This window comes from Bidens hawaiensis, unplaced genomic scaffold (assembly GCF_021521415.1).
Source record: "Bidens hawaiensis isolate Kalapana, Puna unplaced genomic scaffold, B.hawaiensis_p1.1 tig00064489_1, whole genome shotgun sequence".
Taxonomy (NCBI): domain Eukaryota; kingdom Viridiplantae; phylum Streptophyta; class Magnoliopsida; order Asterales; family Asteraceae; genus Bidens; species Bidens hawaiensis.
This window is the reverse complement of record NW_027501501.1, coordinates 25,605-45,280: the sequence shown is the minus strand read 5'-3', so window position 1 is coordinate 45,280 and position 19,676 is coordinate 25,605. Positions and strand designations below refer to the sequence as shown.

The window sequence follows — 19,676 nt, the reverse complement described above, 5'->3', positions numbered from 1 at the left end:
ATACCAAGTTCTGTAACACCCCGTAACCGCAGCGGAAACGTACACGGGATGCAACAGACACATCTGATATCAACAGCATTGCTTATAAAGAAAATACCACTACATTAATTTATAACATATTACATTGTTGCGAGATTCATTACTGTCTAGGTGATACACACATATTTTACCGATAAGACATTAATAAATTCATTACAAAACAAAGAGCAGCAAGCTTCCAACAGGTAGCACAGATAGTTAAGCACACATCAATCAATCCAACTTGGGCATACCTAGAAAACATATAAAGAAAACGGGTCAACTACGAATAGTTGGTGAGTTTCACTAATTTAAATAAACACTGACAAATCATTTTAATAATCATTTATTAACAATATAATCATGCTGGGAACTATGTTACCCCAGAACATTTCCAATAACTTTCTGGGAACTATGTTACCCCAGAACAATAATAACCCCTGGGAACTATGTTACCCCAGAACAATAACAACCCCTGGGAACTATGTTACCCCAGAATAATAATAACCCCTGGGAACTATGTTACCCCAGAACAACAATAACCCCTGGGAACTATGTTACCCCAGAACAATAATAACCCCTGGGAACTATGTTACCCCAGAACAATAACAACCCCTGGGAACTATGTTACCCCAGAATAATAATAACCCCTGGGAACTATGTTACCCCAGAACAATATTAACCCCTGGGAACTATGTTACCCCAGAACAACAATAACCCCTGGGAACTATGTTACCCCAGAACAATAATAACACCTGGGAACTATGTTACCCCAGAACAATAATAACCCCTGGGAACTATGTTACCCCAGAACAATAACACATTATAAACATTTTATATATTCTATGCATCAGTCCATATATATATAAATGTACAAGTATTTCCATACGATCGGTATGTACTTAAATACTTTAAATAAGACATGTTTTCCGCCCCGGGAAAATATAATTAAAACAATTCATTAAAAGGGGCTCGTGAAAACTCACCTTGTTGTGAGTTGGTGAGTAATATAAGGAACAGCTACGTGCCTGGATCTGTAATATAATATCTAGTCGTTACTATATAATTCCCATAACTTAAATACATAGCAATCGGTACATCTGGGAACATTGTTAACCCAGTACTGTACTCGATTCGGGGACAATGTTAACCCCGTGACACTTCTAAGGACTCAGATTGACATTGCTTAGAGTTTGACAGTCAATTTAGTTAAGGTGATGAAATTATAGCTCGGTTTGACACCCCGTTTGGCCGCGGGGCCCGTTTCCGGTATTTCGGTGCCGGAAACGGTAACATCGGGTAAAATTACCCAAATCATCCGAATTATTTTCGGATGATTTATTTTTACTTAATTTACTTAGATTTATGAAATAGTCTATTTTTAGGGTTTTCATGTACCAGTCAGCTCGCTTATGCGAACTTTGCCGGTTTACACGTTTTAAGCTTTAAAAACTTGTTTTTATGTTCTTTTTAGCACAAATAATTACCCGATTAGTCTCGGGTCTTGAAATTTTGCACAAAACTTAATTTGACAGAAAGGAATTTTGTAAAAATTTTCCAGATTTATTTTCTTATATTTATATTTATTTATCTATTTTTAAATCTTATTAAAATACTAAATATATCAAAAATACCAAAACACTTTAGAAAAATCCCAAGTTTTTCTGGGATGATCTTTATCATCCTCATAACTTTCTGGAATTTTCCCAGATTTATTTTCCTACATTTACATTTATTTATCTATTTTTAAATCTTGTTAAAACACTAAATATATCAAAAATACCAAAACACTTTAGAAAAATCCCAAATTTTTCTGGGATGATCTTTATCATCCTCATAACTTTCTGGAATTTTCCCAGATTTATTTTCCTACATTTACATTTATTTATCTATTTTTAAATCTTGTTAAAACACTAAATATATCAAAAATACCAAAACACTTTAGAAAAATCCCAAATTTTTCTGGGATGATCTTTATCATCCTCATAACTTTCTGGAATTTTCCCAGATTTATTTTCCTACATTTACATTTATTTATCTATTTTTAAATCTTGTTAAAACACTAAATATATCAAAAATACCAAAACACTTTAGAAAAATCCCAAATTTTTCTGGGATGATCTTTATCATCCTCATAACTCCCTGGAATTTTTCCAGAATTTAAAACTTATTTTTCAAGCCATTTTCACCCAAAACCGAGCTAGAAAGCCCTAGAACTCGTTTCACCGAAAAGCCTACTTAGACTTTTCCAACTGAGCTCAAATTTTGTGGGTGACTTTTATATGTTATAAAAAGCTTATCTTAAATTTTCCGGAATTTTTCATCATGTTTTGCTATTTTTCACTATTTTTGGCCAAAACCGAGCATTAAATTCACCAAATATTCATCTTTTATCCAAAAATTACCAAAAATTCACAGATCTCATATTTTCATGTGTAGATCATCTCTGTGAAATTTCGTGACCCGACTCTAAGCACACGTAAATCTGTCCATTTTTTCATAACACACGAAAACCGAACTATTTTGTGTTTTCTAGCTTTAGATCGCAAAGATCTCGGTTTCTAGCCTTTGCTAGCCGCTAGATACAACACTTACAAGCACATCAACACCACACCAAGCAAACTATACCAACAATCAAACCATTTCTTTCAAATTGTCGGTTTTTAAGTAAAAACAAAGGTTTTAACCGTAGAAATCCATTCCCGACTCTTTTTACTCATTTCTTGGACCAAGATCCCTTGTATAACATGTATACATCTCTTGATCATGCAAGAGTCGGTTCCATCTCGGTTTTTCACCCATCTTTCACTTGGAAACTCATTTTAACAAGATTTTAACCGTAAAATTTTATTCTAAACACTTTTAACTCATTACTTGGATCAAGATCCTTTGTATAACTTGTATACATCCCTTGATCATACGAGAATCGGTTTTATCTCGGGTTTTCACCCGTCTTTCACATGGAAACCTCCTTTTCTCAATATTGTAGAATTAGAAACAAGATTTAAGCATAAAAACCATGTTTATACCTTCAAAGTCTTGTTAGAAATCAAGGATTTTGAATGAATGTTGAAAGGATTTGAGAGATTGAGAGAGTTTTTGATCTAAAAAAAATAACAATGAAGTGTGTGTGTGTGCATATAGGGCCGGTTGGCCAAGTGGAGGTGGGGGTGGGTCCCACAAATCCATTCTAAGCCACATATTCAGATTACACAATCCGGATAATGTTGTGGATAGTCTGGTTCAGTTCGTTTCTCGTTTAAACTCGTAATTCGGCTTGAAACGAAATTAAAATGGTCGTTTTTCGGGTTAAAGTAAAATTTATATAAAACTGATTTAAAAACTTTAAAAACTTAACCCATGACATTAAAACATCATATTATTAATAATTACGCATCTTTTTCAGCTTGATTGATCGTCTCTTGCTTGGTTTGGTGATAAAGGTTTCGTTTAGCGTACCGACGTACCATTAAATCGAAATCCTTTTTCTGTGCTATAATTTACTTATCCCGAAGCATTAATACCTCGTAAATATCACTAAACATTATATACTTCGTCTATAATGTAATTCCCGATTCGTTCGGGTTTCAATAACCGATCAATGATTAATTGTAATTCTAATACGATTCACTATATAATTGAGTATGATTCATACTGTGAACCATATATATTCGTATCAATGTGCTATAACTCATATAATCAATATTAAATAACACGTAAATAGTATATTCCGGCTAGGGTATACCTGGAGTTGCCGGAATCGTTACAAATAGTAATCAAAATTTTAAATTGTTCTAATTAGTTCACTCATACAAATATTCTCTACATCGATCACTAAATCTTCAAATCGAGTGTCACAGATTTTTTTATGCGTTAAGATAAACCAATAGAGGATAAGATGTGGGGGTCGGGACTTGCAATATATGTAGTTAAATTTTAAAAAGTTAAAAAACGTTAATTATATTAAAATTTTAGAAATACAATGTAAAATCAACGTCATCACTCAACGGCAACATAAAAAAAGATAAAAAAAAGATTTCTGATATGAAATAAAAAAGAAAAATGCTAAAAAAATGTTAAAACATATAATTCAATAAAATATGAAAGTTGAGAGATTTAACTGAAACATTTTTTCAACTTTAGTTATATCTAATTAAAATACTTTTATAACTTAGTTACCATTCTATGAAATTGACAGCTCCCATTTACAAACCCTGCTATGTTTTTCTAATGTCGTGCAAGCCATCATTTATAATTTTATATCAATAGTCCAACACTATCCGTGACCCTTAAAAAATAAACAACACATTTAAACCAATTAAATCATTATTTTGTTAAAATTTAAATTTACTGATTGAAAAATTTTGAAAACATTAGAATACCCAAATTTAAATAAATCCGTGTGAAGACAAAAACAAATAAATAAAAATGAAGTGCCAACTAGGTAATCTACGTGTCAGTCCACGTCAGCATCACAATCAATAACATTAAACCAACGGCCCTGCCACGCATACTAAAAAGCATGTCTAACAGATAACCGTCGTAAGCGCGCGAGTGCTAGACAACCCCCACTTGCCACGTCACATCCAACGACACACACAAGTCTCACGAATCAATCCAACGGCCCAGATTAAACTCACCCCCACATTTAAATTTATAAAAACAAACAAACACTAGTTGGTGTCCAACCAGTATTCATACCTTCCTTCCTTGTATTAAACGAAAACCCACCGCTTCATTCAATCTTATTATTCACAAATCCAATCCCACAATTTCAATTTCAATTTCAATGGAGGTCGCCGGAGCTGTGTTCCGTCAGTCACCGTGTTTCTCTTCCACCGCCGCTGACGTGTCAATCTCCCGGCAGTCGATAATTAAACCCAATTCGATCCGGGTTAAACAAAGAAAGTTTCAAAGTGGGTTTGTGGTCTCCGGCGAGTATTCCGACAAGGGTCATTTGCAGTATTATGAGGGGATTAAGAAGAAGAAGGAGGTGAAGAAGAAGTTGAAAGTGTTGAAGGGTTTGTCCAAGAGCTTGAATACTTTTACCGAGTTGGGGTTTTGTTTGGATCCGGATAGTGGGTTGGATCAACAAGTTAAGGGCAAGATGATCTCGGTATGAACACCTTTTAATATTTGATTGATTAGTTTTACAAGTATATAGATTATTAATTTGATTTAAGGTTAGGGTGCCGATTAGGGGTGTTTAGTATTCGAATCAGGCTCGAAAACCTCGAAATTCGAATATAATCGAATTCGGTTACTTTAATCGGATTTCGAAATATAAATTTATGGGTTTTGATTCGAAATTCGAATTCAAATAATACATTTTGTTTTATTTTTATTATATATATAGGAACATGTTTATAGAAAGAAATTATAGAAGCCTTTTAAGTTCTAAAAACTAAAATTTAGAAGTTCATTATTGTGGTGGTTAATTTATCAATTCATAATATTTTTGATAATTTATATGAAGATGTAACTCGTGTTACTCCTTCAAAATATCTTAAATGTTACCACTTTGAATATTTAGCATGTTGCAGCTTTGGATATTTTTATTTTGTTAAAATATTCTTGTTTGCAGTAGTTTTGTTAAAAAATCCATGCTCGAATCGAATTTGAATATTTGAAATTCGATAGTGGCAATTGTAGTGTTGATTTAAGTTCAATTAGTTAATAATAATGCTGATGATTATGCAGGAAGCAACAGAGGTATTACTTGGACAACTAGAGAAACTAAAAGAAGAGAAGATGGAATCCAAGAGGATAAAGAAAGAAGAAAAGGCCAAAAAGAAAGCGATGATGAAGACCGATTGCAAGGATTCGTCTTCGTCTGAAAGCTCCTCTTCAGAGTCCGATTGCGACAACGTCGTTAATATGAGCGAACTGAAAACCGTAACAGCCTCAAACACCAATCAAGAACCAGCAACATCATCATTGGTCCAAGTTCTTGAAAAGGCCGAAAACATAGTCATCACAGGCACCGCAATTGTCAATGAGGTTGACTGTGGGAAGAAGATAGAGGTTTGTATGGGTGGAAAGTGCAAGAAGTCCGGAGCCGCGACGCTTTTGGAGAATTTTCAGGCAGCGGTGGGTGGAGAAGCGGCGGTGGTGGGATGCAAGTGTATGGGGAAGTGTAGAGACGGGCCGAATGTGAAGGTGCACACCGAGGAGGAGGCGGTGAGGAACTCGCTGTGCATAGGAGTTGGATTGGAGGATGTTGATACAATTGTGGCCAATTTCTTTGGTGGGAGTGAAAGAGCATGTTCTGTTATGGTGCCAGCACTGACTTGAGTGTTTGATTCTTCTAGTTCTTTTCAACTACTATTCTAAATGTATATGTTGGTTGGATTGGATTAGATTGGGTTTTTTAGGGGAGTTTGTATGATTATTTGTATAGAGATAGATATAAGATGATTTGTGAAATATAAAGCTAAGCTGATATTTTCATTTTGTGGATAGTGTTTAGATTTTGTGATAGTTAAAGGTGGATGTATAATTGCGCTATTTAAAGGTGCTTTTCCTAGTTTGCTATACTTCAAATCGCATAATTTCAATTCGATGTTATCCTTTTGATACTTTTCGTTTAAAATTGTATCAAGTCATGCATGGTAGTGCTATGAGTTCTGAGTTCAAAATTTATCAATGTAGTTTGAAAAGACTTAGTTTTTTCGTTCAAGAAGGATTAGAAACGCAACAAAGTTATTCGGTTGTCATAATTGGAAAGCCCAAATGGTCTTTGAAATTACCTTTCTTCAAATTGGGTGTGGGTTGGGATAGGTTTGAATGAAGAGTATGGACACATTTGGCTAAATGAACTATTAACAATAACATGTTTAAGCTAAATGAGTTGCACGCATATTTGAGTTTTTGGGTTGACTCGTTTATTTTAGAACATGTGTTTTTATATAACTTAAGTTGGTTGGTTATCTTATATCAAATACTTAAAAAGAAACTGTCATTAACCTTTTTAATTTAAACAGTTGTTTTGTTTACATTGTATTTTTTTTTTCTGAATTTATAATTTAGCATAAAGAAAATAAAAAAAATAAGCATGCCATGTTTGAATGAATTTGGAAAAGTATTTATTACCTAATCATCTGTTACGTTTATCGGTTCAATTGTAACCATCGACTCCAGAATGGTTCAGTTTCGGTTTGGATCGGGTCTTAGGTTGTGTTAAAAGGGAGTCATTGTTCAGCACTATGTAAAAATACCAAAAACCAATTCTGCTACAAATTTCTTCATTCTATTTATGTCGCTGTCATCAAAGAATTGTTCCCAAGGAATATTGTTTTATAGATTTAAGAACTATGAGAAAAAATCAAATAAGTTTGATTTTCTTAAGAAGGCTAAGAAGGAGGGTATTTTAGTCTATTACCTTAAATTTAAAAACCCATTTAATTTAATTTTAAAAACCTACTTAATTAAAACTCACTTAAATTTTCACTCATCTCCCACAACCACCACCGCCCACCGCCACCCACCACCACCACCTTGCCGAAAAAGTCTTTGGAAACGCCGGAAAATAAAACATTATGAAAAACACAATGAAAAAAAACACAATGGAACAAACACTATGAAAATAAAAACACAATTAAATAATACAATGTAAATAACATAATGCAAAAAACACTATGAAAAAATAAAACACAATTGTATAACACAATTTTCGTAAAACACAATTTGTAAAATACCCACTAATTTTTTTATTATTATTATATATCAATATGGTACTCATATAAAAGATAAAAAAAACATTCGTTATTAAGGTGAAATTGTTTTAAAAAAAATGTCAGTATAAAAAAGTTATTGACGTTTTAAAATGATGGGGGAATTTGACATGTGTCTTGCATGTGGAGAGAGAAAGTCAACAAATGTATTATCCCTATTATGCCCTTACCCTTATTTTACACCTTACTTTCTCTCTAATCTAGTTTCAACCATTCAAGTCTAAAATGACAAGATTATTTCATATCCTTCTTAAAAAAACTAATCTTTTTATTATAACTATTCCATTTCAATTATGTGATATCAAGCCTACTAGCTAAAATCAATAAAAACCATTATATTATAGGTTCCATTGTGTAAATGGATTGATTATCAAGGTATGTAGGTAGTGGTCCCCTTAAATCACACAAGGTAAGGTATGCACCAAAATGAAAAGAGAAAAATGACCCATGGCAGGAAGACTAGCATAACATAAAAAAACTGAGGAAACCAAACCATTCATTAGACAAAGGACGCACAAACATGTTTGTTATACATACCCAAAAATATGTTAACCTCCTATTTGAAACACAATATGTCATATCATATTGGTTGTTTTCCGTCCAGACAACAAATCAGTATCTTGGATGTTTTGGGTTAGCCTGTTGTTCCGAGTTAAGTGAGTTGCAACGCTTCACATATGAGTCCAATGTTTTCTGCTTTGCAGGACTTCTACTGCTACATGAAACTTCTAGTGAATTCTCGTGACCATCAAGCATCTATACAGTTAATTATATCACCATAAATCAATTATACTTCATTTTTTCATTGATCATAATAAAAAAAAAGGAAAAACCTACCTGTCCCAGATTATCTAACTTGCTTTGCACAACGTCCCTAAACCATACAAGAAATTGATTTCAACGACTTAATATTTATAACTTTGAACAAGAAATATGGACATACCACATGATATCATCAACCGTGTCATTTGCTAAGAGAAAGTATACATTTACCGAATACCCCTGCAAATCCACAAGTACGTTGCTTATTGCTCAAGTAAAATAATAACAAATTTCACAAAATAATAATAATAATTACCTGACCAATTCTGTGAGCACGAGCTTCAGCTTGAGTAATGTCACCTGGAGTCCAAGAAAGCTCAGCAAATATAACCGTGCTTGCTGCAGTTAATGTTAACCCAACACCAGCAGCTTTGATTGATAGCTACACAAGTAAACAAATAATCATGCCATTTTCTCACAATTAGAAAAGTTTTAAAAAAATAATATATAGAGGGAATAATTTAATACCACTGCTGCTTTGATACTATCTTTTTCCTGGAAATCATTAACCAAAGATTGCCTCGATCCTGCTGGAGTGCCACCGTCTATACGAATACAGCCAACCTTCTTTTTCTGAAATTAGGCAAAGGTAATAAAAATCTGTATTTGAAAAAGTAACATAAAATATAATATAATTGTCTTACAAGAAGAAATTGATGTATTGATTCTATCATTGGCTGATGATGAGCAAACACAATAAACTTGCACCCTGCCTACATCACAAGATTCCAGTGTTAAAACAAAAACTAAACACGGGATAAGATTGTTAAACTGGCTGCTAATTTTGGGTTTGAATAATATTACATACCTCGATGACAGTTCCTAGGTAATCAAGAACAGCAGGGATTTTGGCTTCGGCAGACTCTCTATAGATCTAGCCCGACACACCATCAACAAAATGAATAATAAAAAAACTTTAAATGATAAATTAGCTTAAAAGTTGTGTGTGCACCTTGTTTATAATATTCCTCTCTGTAATCTTAAGGGACTCTGCATCCTCTTTTGACTTGCACGCCTTGAGTTTGCCTTTAATAACCTCCAACTGTACAATGAGTAAAAGTTATACATCACCAATAATAATCACTAATTATATAAGTGTAGAATACCTCACAGAATAAAGCATTGACTTGCTTCATGTCCTTGTCCGCCAAGTCCAAGAAAACCTAGGAATAAGAAAATAAACAGAAAAAGATGACCACCGCTTCAATAGATCATAATCATAATACAATTATGGAATTCAATATTATAAACTTGGTTGAATAAGTTAGATACCTGCTGCCTTCGTTTCTCAGGTAGCTCAGAAAGAACGTCTTTTTTTAGTCTTCGTATCATCACAGTTGCTTTTATTAAATTGTGCAGTTCTTCATGATTACTTGCACCTTGATACGCTCCAAAAAAACCCTGGAAAACAATACTAGTATCAGAGTGAACTTCAATCAACTATTCTTCTTATAAAAGATTAGTTTAGTGAAAACAGTTCATCTTACGCCCTGGCAATATCGTTTTCCATATTCATGAACGTCCTTGTATACTTTAGGATACAATGCTTCAAGCTGTTATAAACATGAAAAGGTTTAATCCAGATAAAAATATTCGTTTCATGTCATTTGATAAATAATTGGAGAACTGATGACCTGTTTAAATAGCTCAATCGGTCTAGATAAAGCTGGAGTTCCACTAAGTAACATTGTATATTGAGCTTTCTACATTTCATGAAAATAGTTAACACGTCAGATTTGTTTTGTTAATATTGTCACTAAAGCTCACTAGCAATACTACCGGATACCAAGTGTTGATTTGTAGATACATTATTGATAAGGATGTGCGTATCACATAAACTTTGTCCTTATCATTAGATGCTTATAAAGTATACAAATAATTCATTAACTTCTTGAATAAAAAAACTGTAAGAGAGATACCTGTAATATGGGAAGGGATGCAGTAGTTCGCTTTGCTTGGGCATTCTTTAAAAAGTGTGACTCGTCGGCAATCACAACCTAAATAAAGAATTCATCATTAACAGAAAACATGTGAATGAATAATAATCCCAAGCAATAAAAACTAACAGCCATCAACAAGTTGTTCAAAAGGAGTCATAGCCTACTATAACGAAAAAAAAATAGCAAACAGACAAAATCACAAGGGATGCAAAGCTAGTGGGCATGCACATGTTACTTATTTTTTCTTAAATGTATACTTATTGATCCAAAACATCTTTCGCATCAGTATATAAGCAATATCATAAACTCAAGTTTCAGATGTTGGTTTAAATATCTCAGAAACACTCATAAGACTGCTAACATTCTATATCTTTCCATCTATATGTTTTATCTTACAATGAGCCTAGGGGCATGAGTTTTTGACACGACACGAACCTAACACAAAATTTGAGAGTTTAGGTTTAGTCTAAACGGGTTCAAGTCAGTTTTGGGTCGAAGACGCAAAGACATTTAGCTAAGCAGGCCGTGTTCGTGTTAACCAACAGGTTCATGGACCAATTAAACCCATTTTATTTATTTATTTATTTATTAATGTGTTTAATGCAATAAGCTAAACTGTTTTGGGTATCTTTTATGTCAAAAACTAAAACATTTTGAAAGCAAATTGGCATAGTTTAAACATATTTGCTTGAAATAATAAATATAGTATGTAAATTTAGGATTTTAAAGTATTAGCATGCAAATTAAAACTAAATAAGTGTGTCCCGGGGGTTAAACGGGCCATGTTCGTGTCAACCATCGAATACACGTGTTGTGTCCGGGTTCATGTTTATGACATGATTTTCATGTTCACGTTGTGTTCAGGTTCTTGTAAAATATCATGTTTGACAGGCCAACCCACAAACATAGCCTGTTTAGCAGCTCTAAACGAACCCATTAAACAAACTATAGTTATTAAAAGCGATAAAAGCGCACGCCTAGGCGCAATTTTTGGGCGAAAGTAACTTCTTTATTGTTCACAACTAAAATATATGAAATCGTAAGTCATGTAACTCCAGAGTAAAAGATAAAACACACAATTTACAAGTAGTTGATACAAAATATCAAGCTGTGTTTACCTTAAAATCTGAGCTCATTAGAGTGTGTTGAATTTTGGGCACAGCATCATATGATACAACGTTGAATAATCCATCAAGGCGTATATTTCCCCTGGTGTTTGACCGAATTATTGTAAAACCACCCTTGTTTGACCCACTATAACTAGACAAAACCACCTGAAAATGAGGCATTTTCTTCATATCATAGTGTGTTCACATTCTACACAATGTAGAACGAAAAGATTGCACAAAAAGAGAAAGCAAAATGAAGATATCATACAAGTATATCTGATGAAGGGATGTCTAGCCATTGCTGAATCATCTGTGTAAAGTGTGAAGTATTACTTGTAAGTGCATAATGGTCAAACTCTTCACATTCACAGAAACAGGATTTAAAAGGAAAAAACTGACAGTAGCCCATTGAAGCCTCAATGAAGAGGGAGTTAGAACAAGAACCGGCCAGAAGTCACGAACACAAGCCGCTACAGCAATAGCCTGCAAAAATTAAAGAATATGTTGTCATTTTTATAATATAGAGTCCACCCACCTACAGTTTATTAAACAGAAAAAAAATCTTGAGATGCTTAAATTATTCAGTATTTTCCAATATCATATGATCTTAAGACTTCTAAAAGATGTTTTGAACAATTATTATGTCAAAATAATGAGGGTTGCTATGCATATGAAACATAAGATATACACAAAACTCAACATGAGGAGATGCTTTAGAAAGAGGAAAAGGGGTAGATTCGGTATTTTACCTGAAGAGTTTTTCCAAGACCCATTTCATCAGCCAGGAGGACACGCCCACCATGCTGCAATACAAACCTGCAACAACAAAAAAGTGTTGAGAATGAGACTGAGTAATCAATGTGGGATGCGGTAAAAAAATAATACAATATACACTAATACGTGTCTGATCATAGAAGGAACATATTAGTACCTAACACCCTCTCGTTGAAATGGTAAAAGTTTTGATTCAATGCTATCAGGCATCCTGTCATAACGGTCTGAGAAACAGAACAAAAAAGATAAACATGTTTAACAAGAGAAGCAATAACAGAACGACAGAAATAAACACATTTCATGATCTAGGATTCAATGTGTTCACTTTTTCTTCTCTAATGTTGCAGAGTTCTAATAGATTTATCTTATTCACTTTGACCTAAATCCTTAATGATATGATATTTTAACTAATCAGAGGCTTTATTGAGTAACATACTCATTGCAGATGCATGTTTACAGTTAAAACTTATTCATTGAAAATAATACAGTTATCTTCATGTATGCCTAGAAGTTTGTGATTATGGTTTATGAAGGTCACCCAAGTGTTCAACTTTTTTCATTAATACAACTAGAACCATCACATAGACTACCCAAGTATGTACCTTTTCTCATGCATACCAATTTCGATCATTAAGTGCTAAATGACCAAAATGATCTTCAATTCTTTTAATAATTCAAAATTACCTATAATGAAGTGTCACTTTGTCTTTATATTATATGTTAAAAACTGCTGTCTTCTCTAAAAAAAGCTTTAAAGGTATTTTCATAATTTGGCATGCTTTTAGTTGAAATTGGTATAAATGATACATACTAGGGTGCTCGGGTTTGAAAGACGTGAGGCTTTGTGAGGCCCTTCGTCCGGAAACCGAAGAGAGGTCACTAACCTCACATAAAAAGGCGCTCAATATTCACAAATTACTTATAAGTTGACTCTGTATAGCATTTTCTACCTTGTTAACCCTTAAACACCCAAAATAAGGCGATAAAAAAACACACACACAATCTAAATAATATCAAAAGCATTAAGTACCCATTCGTGAGATTTCCCTCATTCTCCTTTAATAATTAATATGTTTTCGTAGTTTCCATTTCAACCAAAATTAAATTGGCTTCATTGACCGAAATGAGCTTGAATCAACCCAAGTTCAAAAACCAGCTGGTAACTACCCCATCTTTTCAATAACTAATTTAACCGAATCATTTTTAACCGAAATAACTGTTATAGGTTAGGTTTTGACCCATAACGAACCAAACCGCACCATGTTCACCCCCACCCCTACGCTTTATTATTATAATTACAAAATGTATATTTGTGTAATAATTCCACAAGCCTACGAGCAATAACCAGTTCTAGTTAAAAAAAACAAAAAAAAAACTAATTCAACATTATAGCCACCCCACCAAACATCACTGTGTATGAGTATAATTACAGATTGGACACACACACTATTGCCTTAAAGAAGATATAACAATGATAACTATGACTTCCTCACTTTTTCTCAACAAGCCACACTACATCATCTAAATAGCATACAACCATTACATGATGACAAGTGTACCTCGAAGATCTGGAACAGCAGAGGCAGAAGCAATAGCACGGTGCAGCAATGGATCTAAAGTTTCTAGCTGCAAAGTCACAAACAAACAGCTGAAAAACTGATTAAAAAAAATTGTGTGTAGCAATACGAATATAGAATACATATGCCCATGGGGGGATTACTGGCAAGAATTTCCAATGACAAGAGAAATTGGTAGCAACAGAACGAAAGAAAGTAAACAAAAAAAAGCAACTTCATAAAAACTAAAATTTATTTTAACTACGGATACAACTAAAATGCTATTTAATATCAATAAGAAACATCATTTATGTATAACATAGCTAAAAAGTGTTCGTTTTATCACCTCAATGTTAAGAGAAGTTACATTCTTAATAACTTTTTCTGCTTCTGGTAAAGATGACAAAGGGAACAGCCACAATCTGCATGGACGGGAACAAGTAGTGAAACTCAGAAAACAAAAAACTACATTTGATAAAGCGAAACACAGGCAGGCAGTTGAAAGAGAAAAAGAAACCTTTCTGTTGCGTTCCAATTTGCTTTTGTAACCCTACGTATTGCTGCAATAAGTACCTGAGAGAATATCGATACAAATCTTAAAATATCTACTAAAACATCTATCTATCTATTAAGAGGGAAGACAGAAGAGGTACATCGTTATATGCAAATTTAGCAGCAATGTTTCCACTAGCGTGTAGGAAAAACTTAACAGACACTTTGGGGCGAGACTTGGAAGCATCATCTCCTAGAAAACAATGAAATAAGACATGAAGAAAGGCATGTAATGTAAAATGCATAAAGTTGAGAGCATAACTGACCAGATACATTTGGTGTAGGGACTGGTGGTGGTGAAGCAATTGGCAAAGAATTGAACTGTATTTCAAAATAGAAGCAGTCAGAAACACCACATGTATAATAATAATAATAATAATAATAATTAGAAAGATAAATGTGAATGTTGACCTTGAGAGTAGATGATGGGTTGGAGTGTGAATTAGCAGCGAAGTTTGATAAAGAAAGATGACCACCGGTGGTACTGGTAGTGGTATTCCGTTGAGCGTTGATCCGATTGAGGGCATCTTTTTCAAGCTTATCGAGTTCATCTGCGGTTAATCCCCAATCATCATCATCATCCATTATTATTATTTATTACCTCTTCTTCTTCTTCACCAGAATTGAATTGAATTGAATTGAATTGAATTGAATTTCAAGGGAGGAGGGTTTTCAAACTACAGAGAGAGTGAGGGTTTTCAAGTATTACTTTATTTTGCGCTTTTAAAACCCCAACCCATTGTTTCAAAATACATACAATGTATATGTGAAATAATAACATAGCTACATGTCACGACCCGCCTAAAACTGGTTCGGGACAGCTCGTTTTTCCAGAGATTTCCAGCAAGTTCAAGGTCTTCAAGACTTAGAAAATATCTTTCTAAGGAAAAACCTAGAGTTTACTTAGAAAAATCAGGACCAAAGTTACTAGAAAGGTCCTTGTAAATATCATAGATATTTACTTGTAAAGTATCTTAGATATTTGTAATATTTTAATAATAAAATGACCTAGAATGGAAGGTCCTAGAAGTAGGGGGAGCAAGTATAAATAGATGTAGGGCTGCTCACTTTTAATCACCAATCAAGTTTGCAATACGAAGTTACCTTTACAAAGATCTCTTGTTCAATCTAAGTTCCCTCAAGCATTCTCAAACAATCTTGCGTTCCCTTTCAAGTCTAAGAAGCGTTGCTGCGTTTTGGTGATCAAGGCTGAACTTAGAAGGAGTCTAAGTGCCGCACGAGAGTCTAAGGGTTAACTCCGTGACAAGTGGTATAAGAGCACGTCGATTCGATTGGGAAATGGCTGATTCGGGAAAAGGTGGTGGCTTGGGAATTGCTACTGGTGAAGGAGATCGTGGGCGAGACGAGACTTCGCACCATGGAGGCAAGAAGAGTCGTGGTTCATCTAAGGACAAGTCCTTGGACAAACGGGTGGCTGAGTTGGAGAATTCAGCATCCGGGCTGGAGGCTAAGTTCGATGACGCTGTCCAACGAGTGGAAGCGTTGGAGACCGATCTAAGCGACCTTCGTGTGGACATGAAGGCCACTTTTGATGCCATGAGGGAAGAGATGCAGCTGATGATAAAGGATGCTATCATTCAGATGCGTCAAGACATGGATAGACAATCGGTGGACGTTCATCGAACCATTCTTGGGTTGGAAACCAAGATTAACAATTGCACCAATGCTATGGTGAACGCTGCTGCTGGAGGAAACGTCTTAGCCTTGGGGCCAAAGGTAGACGTTCCTAAACCATCTCCATTCATGGACAAACGAGAAGCAAAGGTTGTAGAGAACTTCTTGTGGGAGATGGGGCAATACTTTAAGGGGATCGGTATCATCGATGATCAAGTAAAGATCAACACAGCGTCGGCCTACTTGAAGGATACCGCGGCATTATGGTGGAGGCATAAAACGGTAGAAATCGAAGAAGGTACGTGTCTTATGAATACGTGGGCTGATTTTGTTCGAGAAGTTAAAAAGAAATTTTATCCGGAGAATGTTGAAGATGAAGCGAGGCTTCGTCTCCGGAACATAAGACACTCCGGTTCTCTCAAGGACTACATCAATGAGTATACTTCAATAATCCTTGAGATACCGGACCTGACGGAGAAAGACCGACTCTTCAACTTTCTCGCTGGCCTACAAGCTTGGGCTAGAGTGGAGCTGAAATGAAGGGGTATCCAAGATCTTTCTTCAGCTATCGTTATAGCTGAAGGACTCAACGACTACCCTCGAAAAGAGACGGAGAATAAAAAGCCCAAGGATCGTAAGCCGAATCACGAGAAAGGTGGGGGAGCAAAGCCACATCAGCCCAACGACCATAAGGCTACGCCGCAATGGAAAGCTCGCGACAAGAAGCCTATGAAGACGGATGATCGTTGATTTATTTATGACGGGCTAGGACATCGAGCTAGGGAATGTCCAAAGAAGGCCAACTTACATGCCATGATCGCTCGAGAAGAAGGCTGTAACAAAGACAATGATGCTTGCATGGGGTCGATGCAAGTGCTCAATGCGATCAAGGCACAAGTCGAATGCCGAACCACACCGAACAAAGGGCTACAATTTGTTCGTGCGAAGATAAGGGGAAATGAGGTCTGTGCCATAGTTGACACGGGTGCCACTCACAATTTCATGATCGTTGAAGAGGCTAAGCGGCTAGGTGTTAACATAGTTCAAGGGAATGGTGCCATCAAGAATGTTAACACCACCGCCAAGCCAATACGTGGGGAAGCCAAAAACGTCCATGTTCATATTGGAGATTGGGCTGGGCAGATTAATTTCACCATCGTTGAAATGGATGATTTCAAGGTGGGTGCTTGGCATGGAGTTCTTTGATCAAGTAAGGGCCATTCTATTGCCGTCCGCCAACTCTATTTGCATTCCTTGCAAAGGGAAGACTTGTATGGTGAATACGGAACGAGGGTCGAAGGAAGGGCCGAAGACCATCTCAGCCATACAATTCAGAAAAGGATGCAACAAAAAAGAGTTATGCTACTGGCTGTAGCAAAGGTGGAGGTTCAAGTAGACAAGCCGGTTGCCGTGCCAACCGAGATCAAAGAAGTCTTGGAGGAATTTAAGGATGTTATGCCTGCGGAGCTGCCCAAGAGACTTCCCCCACGTCGAGAGGTCGATCATGAGATCGGATTGGAACAAGGTGCGAAGCCCCCGTCTAAGGCACCTTACCGAATGCCACCACCCGAGTTGGAGGAGTTACGTAAACAACTAAAGGAGCTGCTGGATGCCGGGTACATACGTCCCTCCAAAGCCCCATATGGTGCCCCGGTTTTATTTCAGAGGAAGAAGGATGGAACGTTGCGCATGTGTATTGACTACCAGGCGCTCAACAAAATAACGGTGAAAAACAAGTACCCTATACCGCTAATTGCTGACTTGTTCGATCAACTTGGCAATGCTAAGTACTTTTCGAAGCTGGATTTGCGATCGGGCTACTATCAAGTAAGAATAGCCGAGGGGACGAGGCCAAGACCACTTGCATCACAATGTATGGATCGTATGAATTTCTCGTGATGTCGTTTGGCCTTACGAATGCTCCAGCAACGTTTTGTACCTTGATTAACAAGCTCTTCCATCCATTCTTGGATAATTTTGTGGTGGTGTACCTTGATGACATCGTAGTATATAGCCGCACGATGGAGGACCATGTGGCACACTTGCGGCAGGTGTTCCAAGTACTATGAGAGAACGAGCTATATGTCAAGTTGGAGAAATGCTCGTTCGCCCAAGAAGAGGTGGAGTTCTTGGGTCATTGGATCAAAGAAGGTAAACTCATAATGGATGAAGCGAAGATTAAAGCTATTCAAGAATGGGAGGCACCGACCAAGGTTCCGGAGTTACGCTCATTCCTTGGGTTAGTTAACTATTATCGTCGCTTCATCATGGGGTATTCCGCGAAGGCTACTCCGTTGACGGATATGCTCAAGAAAAACAAGCCGTGGGTATGGGACGAGCGATGCCAATCAGCTTTCAAGGAGTTAAAGGAGGCGGTCATGTCGGAGCCTGTCTTGGCTGTAACACCCCGTAACCGCAGCGGAAACGTACACGGGATGCAACAGACACATCTGATATCAACAGCATTGCTTATAAAGAAAATACCACTACATTAATTTATAACATATTACATTGTTGCGAGTTGCGTTACTGTCTAGGTGTTACACACATATATTACCAATAAGACATTAATATATATTCATTACAAAATACAGAGCAGCAAGCTTCCAACAGGTAGCACAGATAGTTAAGCACATATCAATCATTCCAATCTGGGCATACCTAGAAAGCATGTAAAGAAAACGGGTCAACTACGAATAGTTGGTGAGTTTCACTAATTTAAATAAACCATAGATCAGTATAAAAATCATATGTTAATGATGAAATTATGCTAAGCCCGTTAATGAAAACTCTATTAACCCAAAAACACATTAAATGACCCCTGGGGACACTGTTAACCCAGAACATATCCAATAACCCCTGGGGACACTGTTAACCCAGTACATATCAAATAACCCCTGGGGACACTGTTAACCCAGCGCATATCAAATACCCTCTGGGGACACTGTTAACCCAGAACCATATCCAATAACCTCTGGGGACACTGTTAACCCAGAACCATATCCAGTAACCTCTAGGGACACTGTTAACCCAGAAACATATCCAATACCCTCTGGGAACACTGTTAACCCAGAAATATATCCAATAACCCTCTGGGAACTAAGTTACCCCAGAACAATTCCACCCGATAAACAAATTATCTATTCTATGCATCATACCATATATATATATAAAAATATACAAGTGTTTCCATACGATCGGTATGTACTTAGATAATTTAACACAATCATGCTTTCCGCCCCGGGAAAATATTTAAAACAGTTCATTAAAAGGGGCTCGTGAAAACTCAACTTTTTGTGAGTCTGTGGGTAATACAATGAACAGCTACGTGCCTGGATCTGTAATATAATATCTAGTCGTTACTATATAATTCCCATAAACTAAATCCGTATTAATCGGTACATCTGGGGACATTGTTAACCCAGTACTGTACTCGATCCGGGGACAATGTTAACCCCGTGACACTCCTAAGGACTCAGATTGTGCCATTACTTAGAGTCGGACGGTCAAAATTATCATTTTTATGTTTTCCTTGAT

The 19,676-nt window shown here is 36.0% G+C and overlaps 1 protein-coding gene and 1 pseudogene across 2 annotated transcripts; one reads left to right on the top strand and one right to left on the bottom strand.

Annotated features, from left to right (window-relative positions):
• The first annotated feature begins 4,749 nt into the window (after positions 1–4,749).
• LOC143604240 (diacylglycerol O-acyltransferase 3-like) lies at positions 4,750–6,350 on the top strand. Its single transcript, XM_077080778.1, has 2 exons — positions 4,750–5,134; positions 5,719–6,350. The coding sequence occupies exons 1-2, from the start codon at positions 4,808–4,810 to the stop codon at positions 6,310–6,312; spliced, it is 921 nt and encodes a 306-aa protein (XP_076936893.1). The 5' UTR covers positions 4,750–4,807; the 3' UTR covers positions 6,313–6,350.
• Positions 6,351–8,331: 1,981 nt separating this feature from the next.
• On the bottom strand, positions 8,332–15,126 carry LOC143604239 (uncharacterized; annotated as a pseudogene). Its single transcript, XR_013148251.1, has 24 exons — positions 14,916–15,126; positions 14,771–14,825; positions 14,606–14,697; positions 14,470–14,525; positions 14,299–14,374; positions 13,956–14,022; positions 12,554–12,620; positions 12,372–12,438; positions 12,022–12,105; positions 11,891–11,932; positions 11,632–11,787; positions 10,493–10,570; positions 10,208–10,276; positions 10,061–10,126; positions 9,846–9,974; positions 9,680–9,736; positions 9,526–9,615; positions 9,382–9,447; positions 9,218–9,286; positions 9,042–9,146; positions 8,830–8,955; positions 8,695–8,753; positions 8,589–8,625; positions 8,332–8,507 (listed from the first exon to the last, which is right to left on the bottom strand). The product of XR_013148251.1 is annotated as an uncharacterized LOC143604239 (transcript).
• Positions 15,127–19,676: the final 4,550 nt, after the last annotated feature.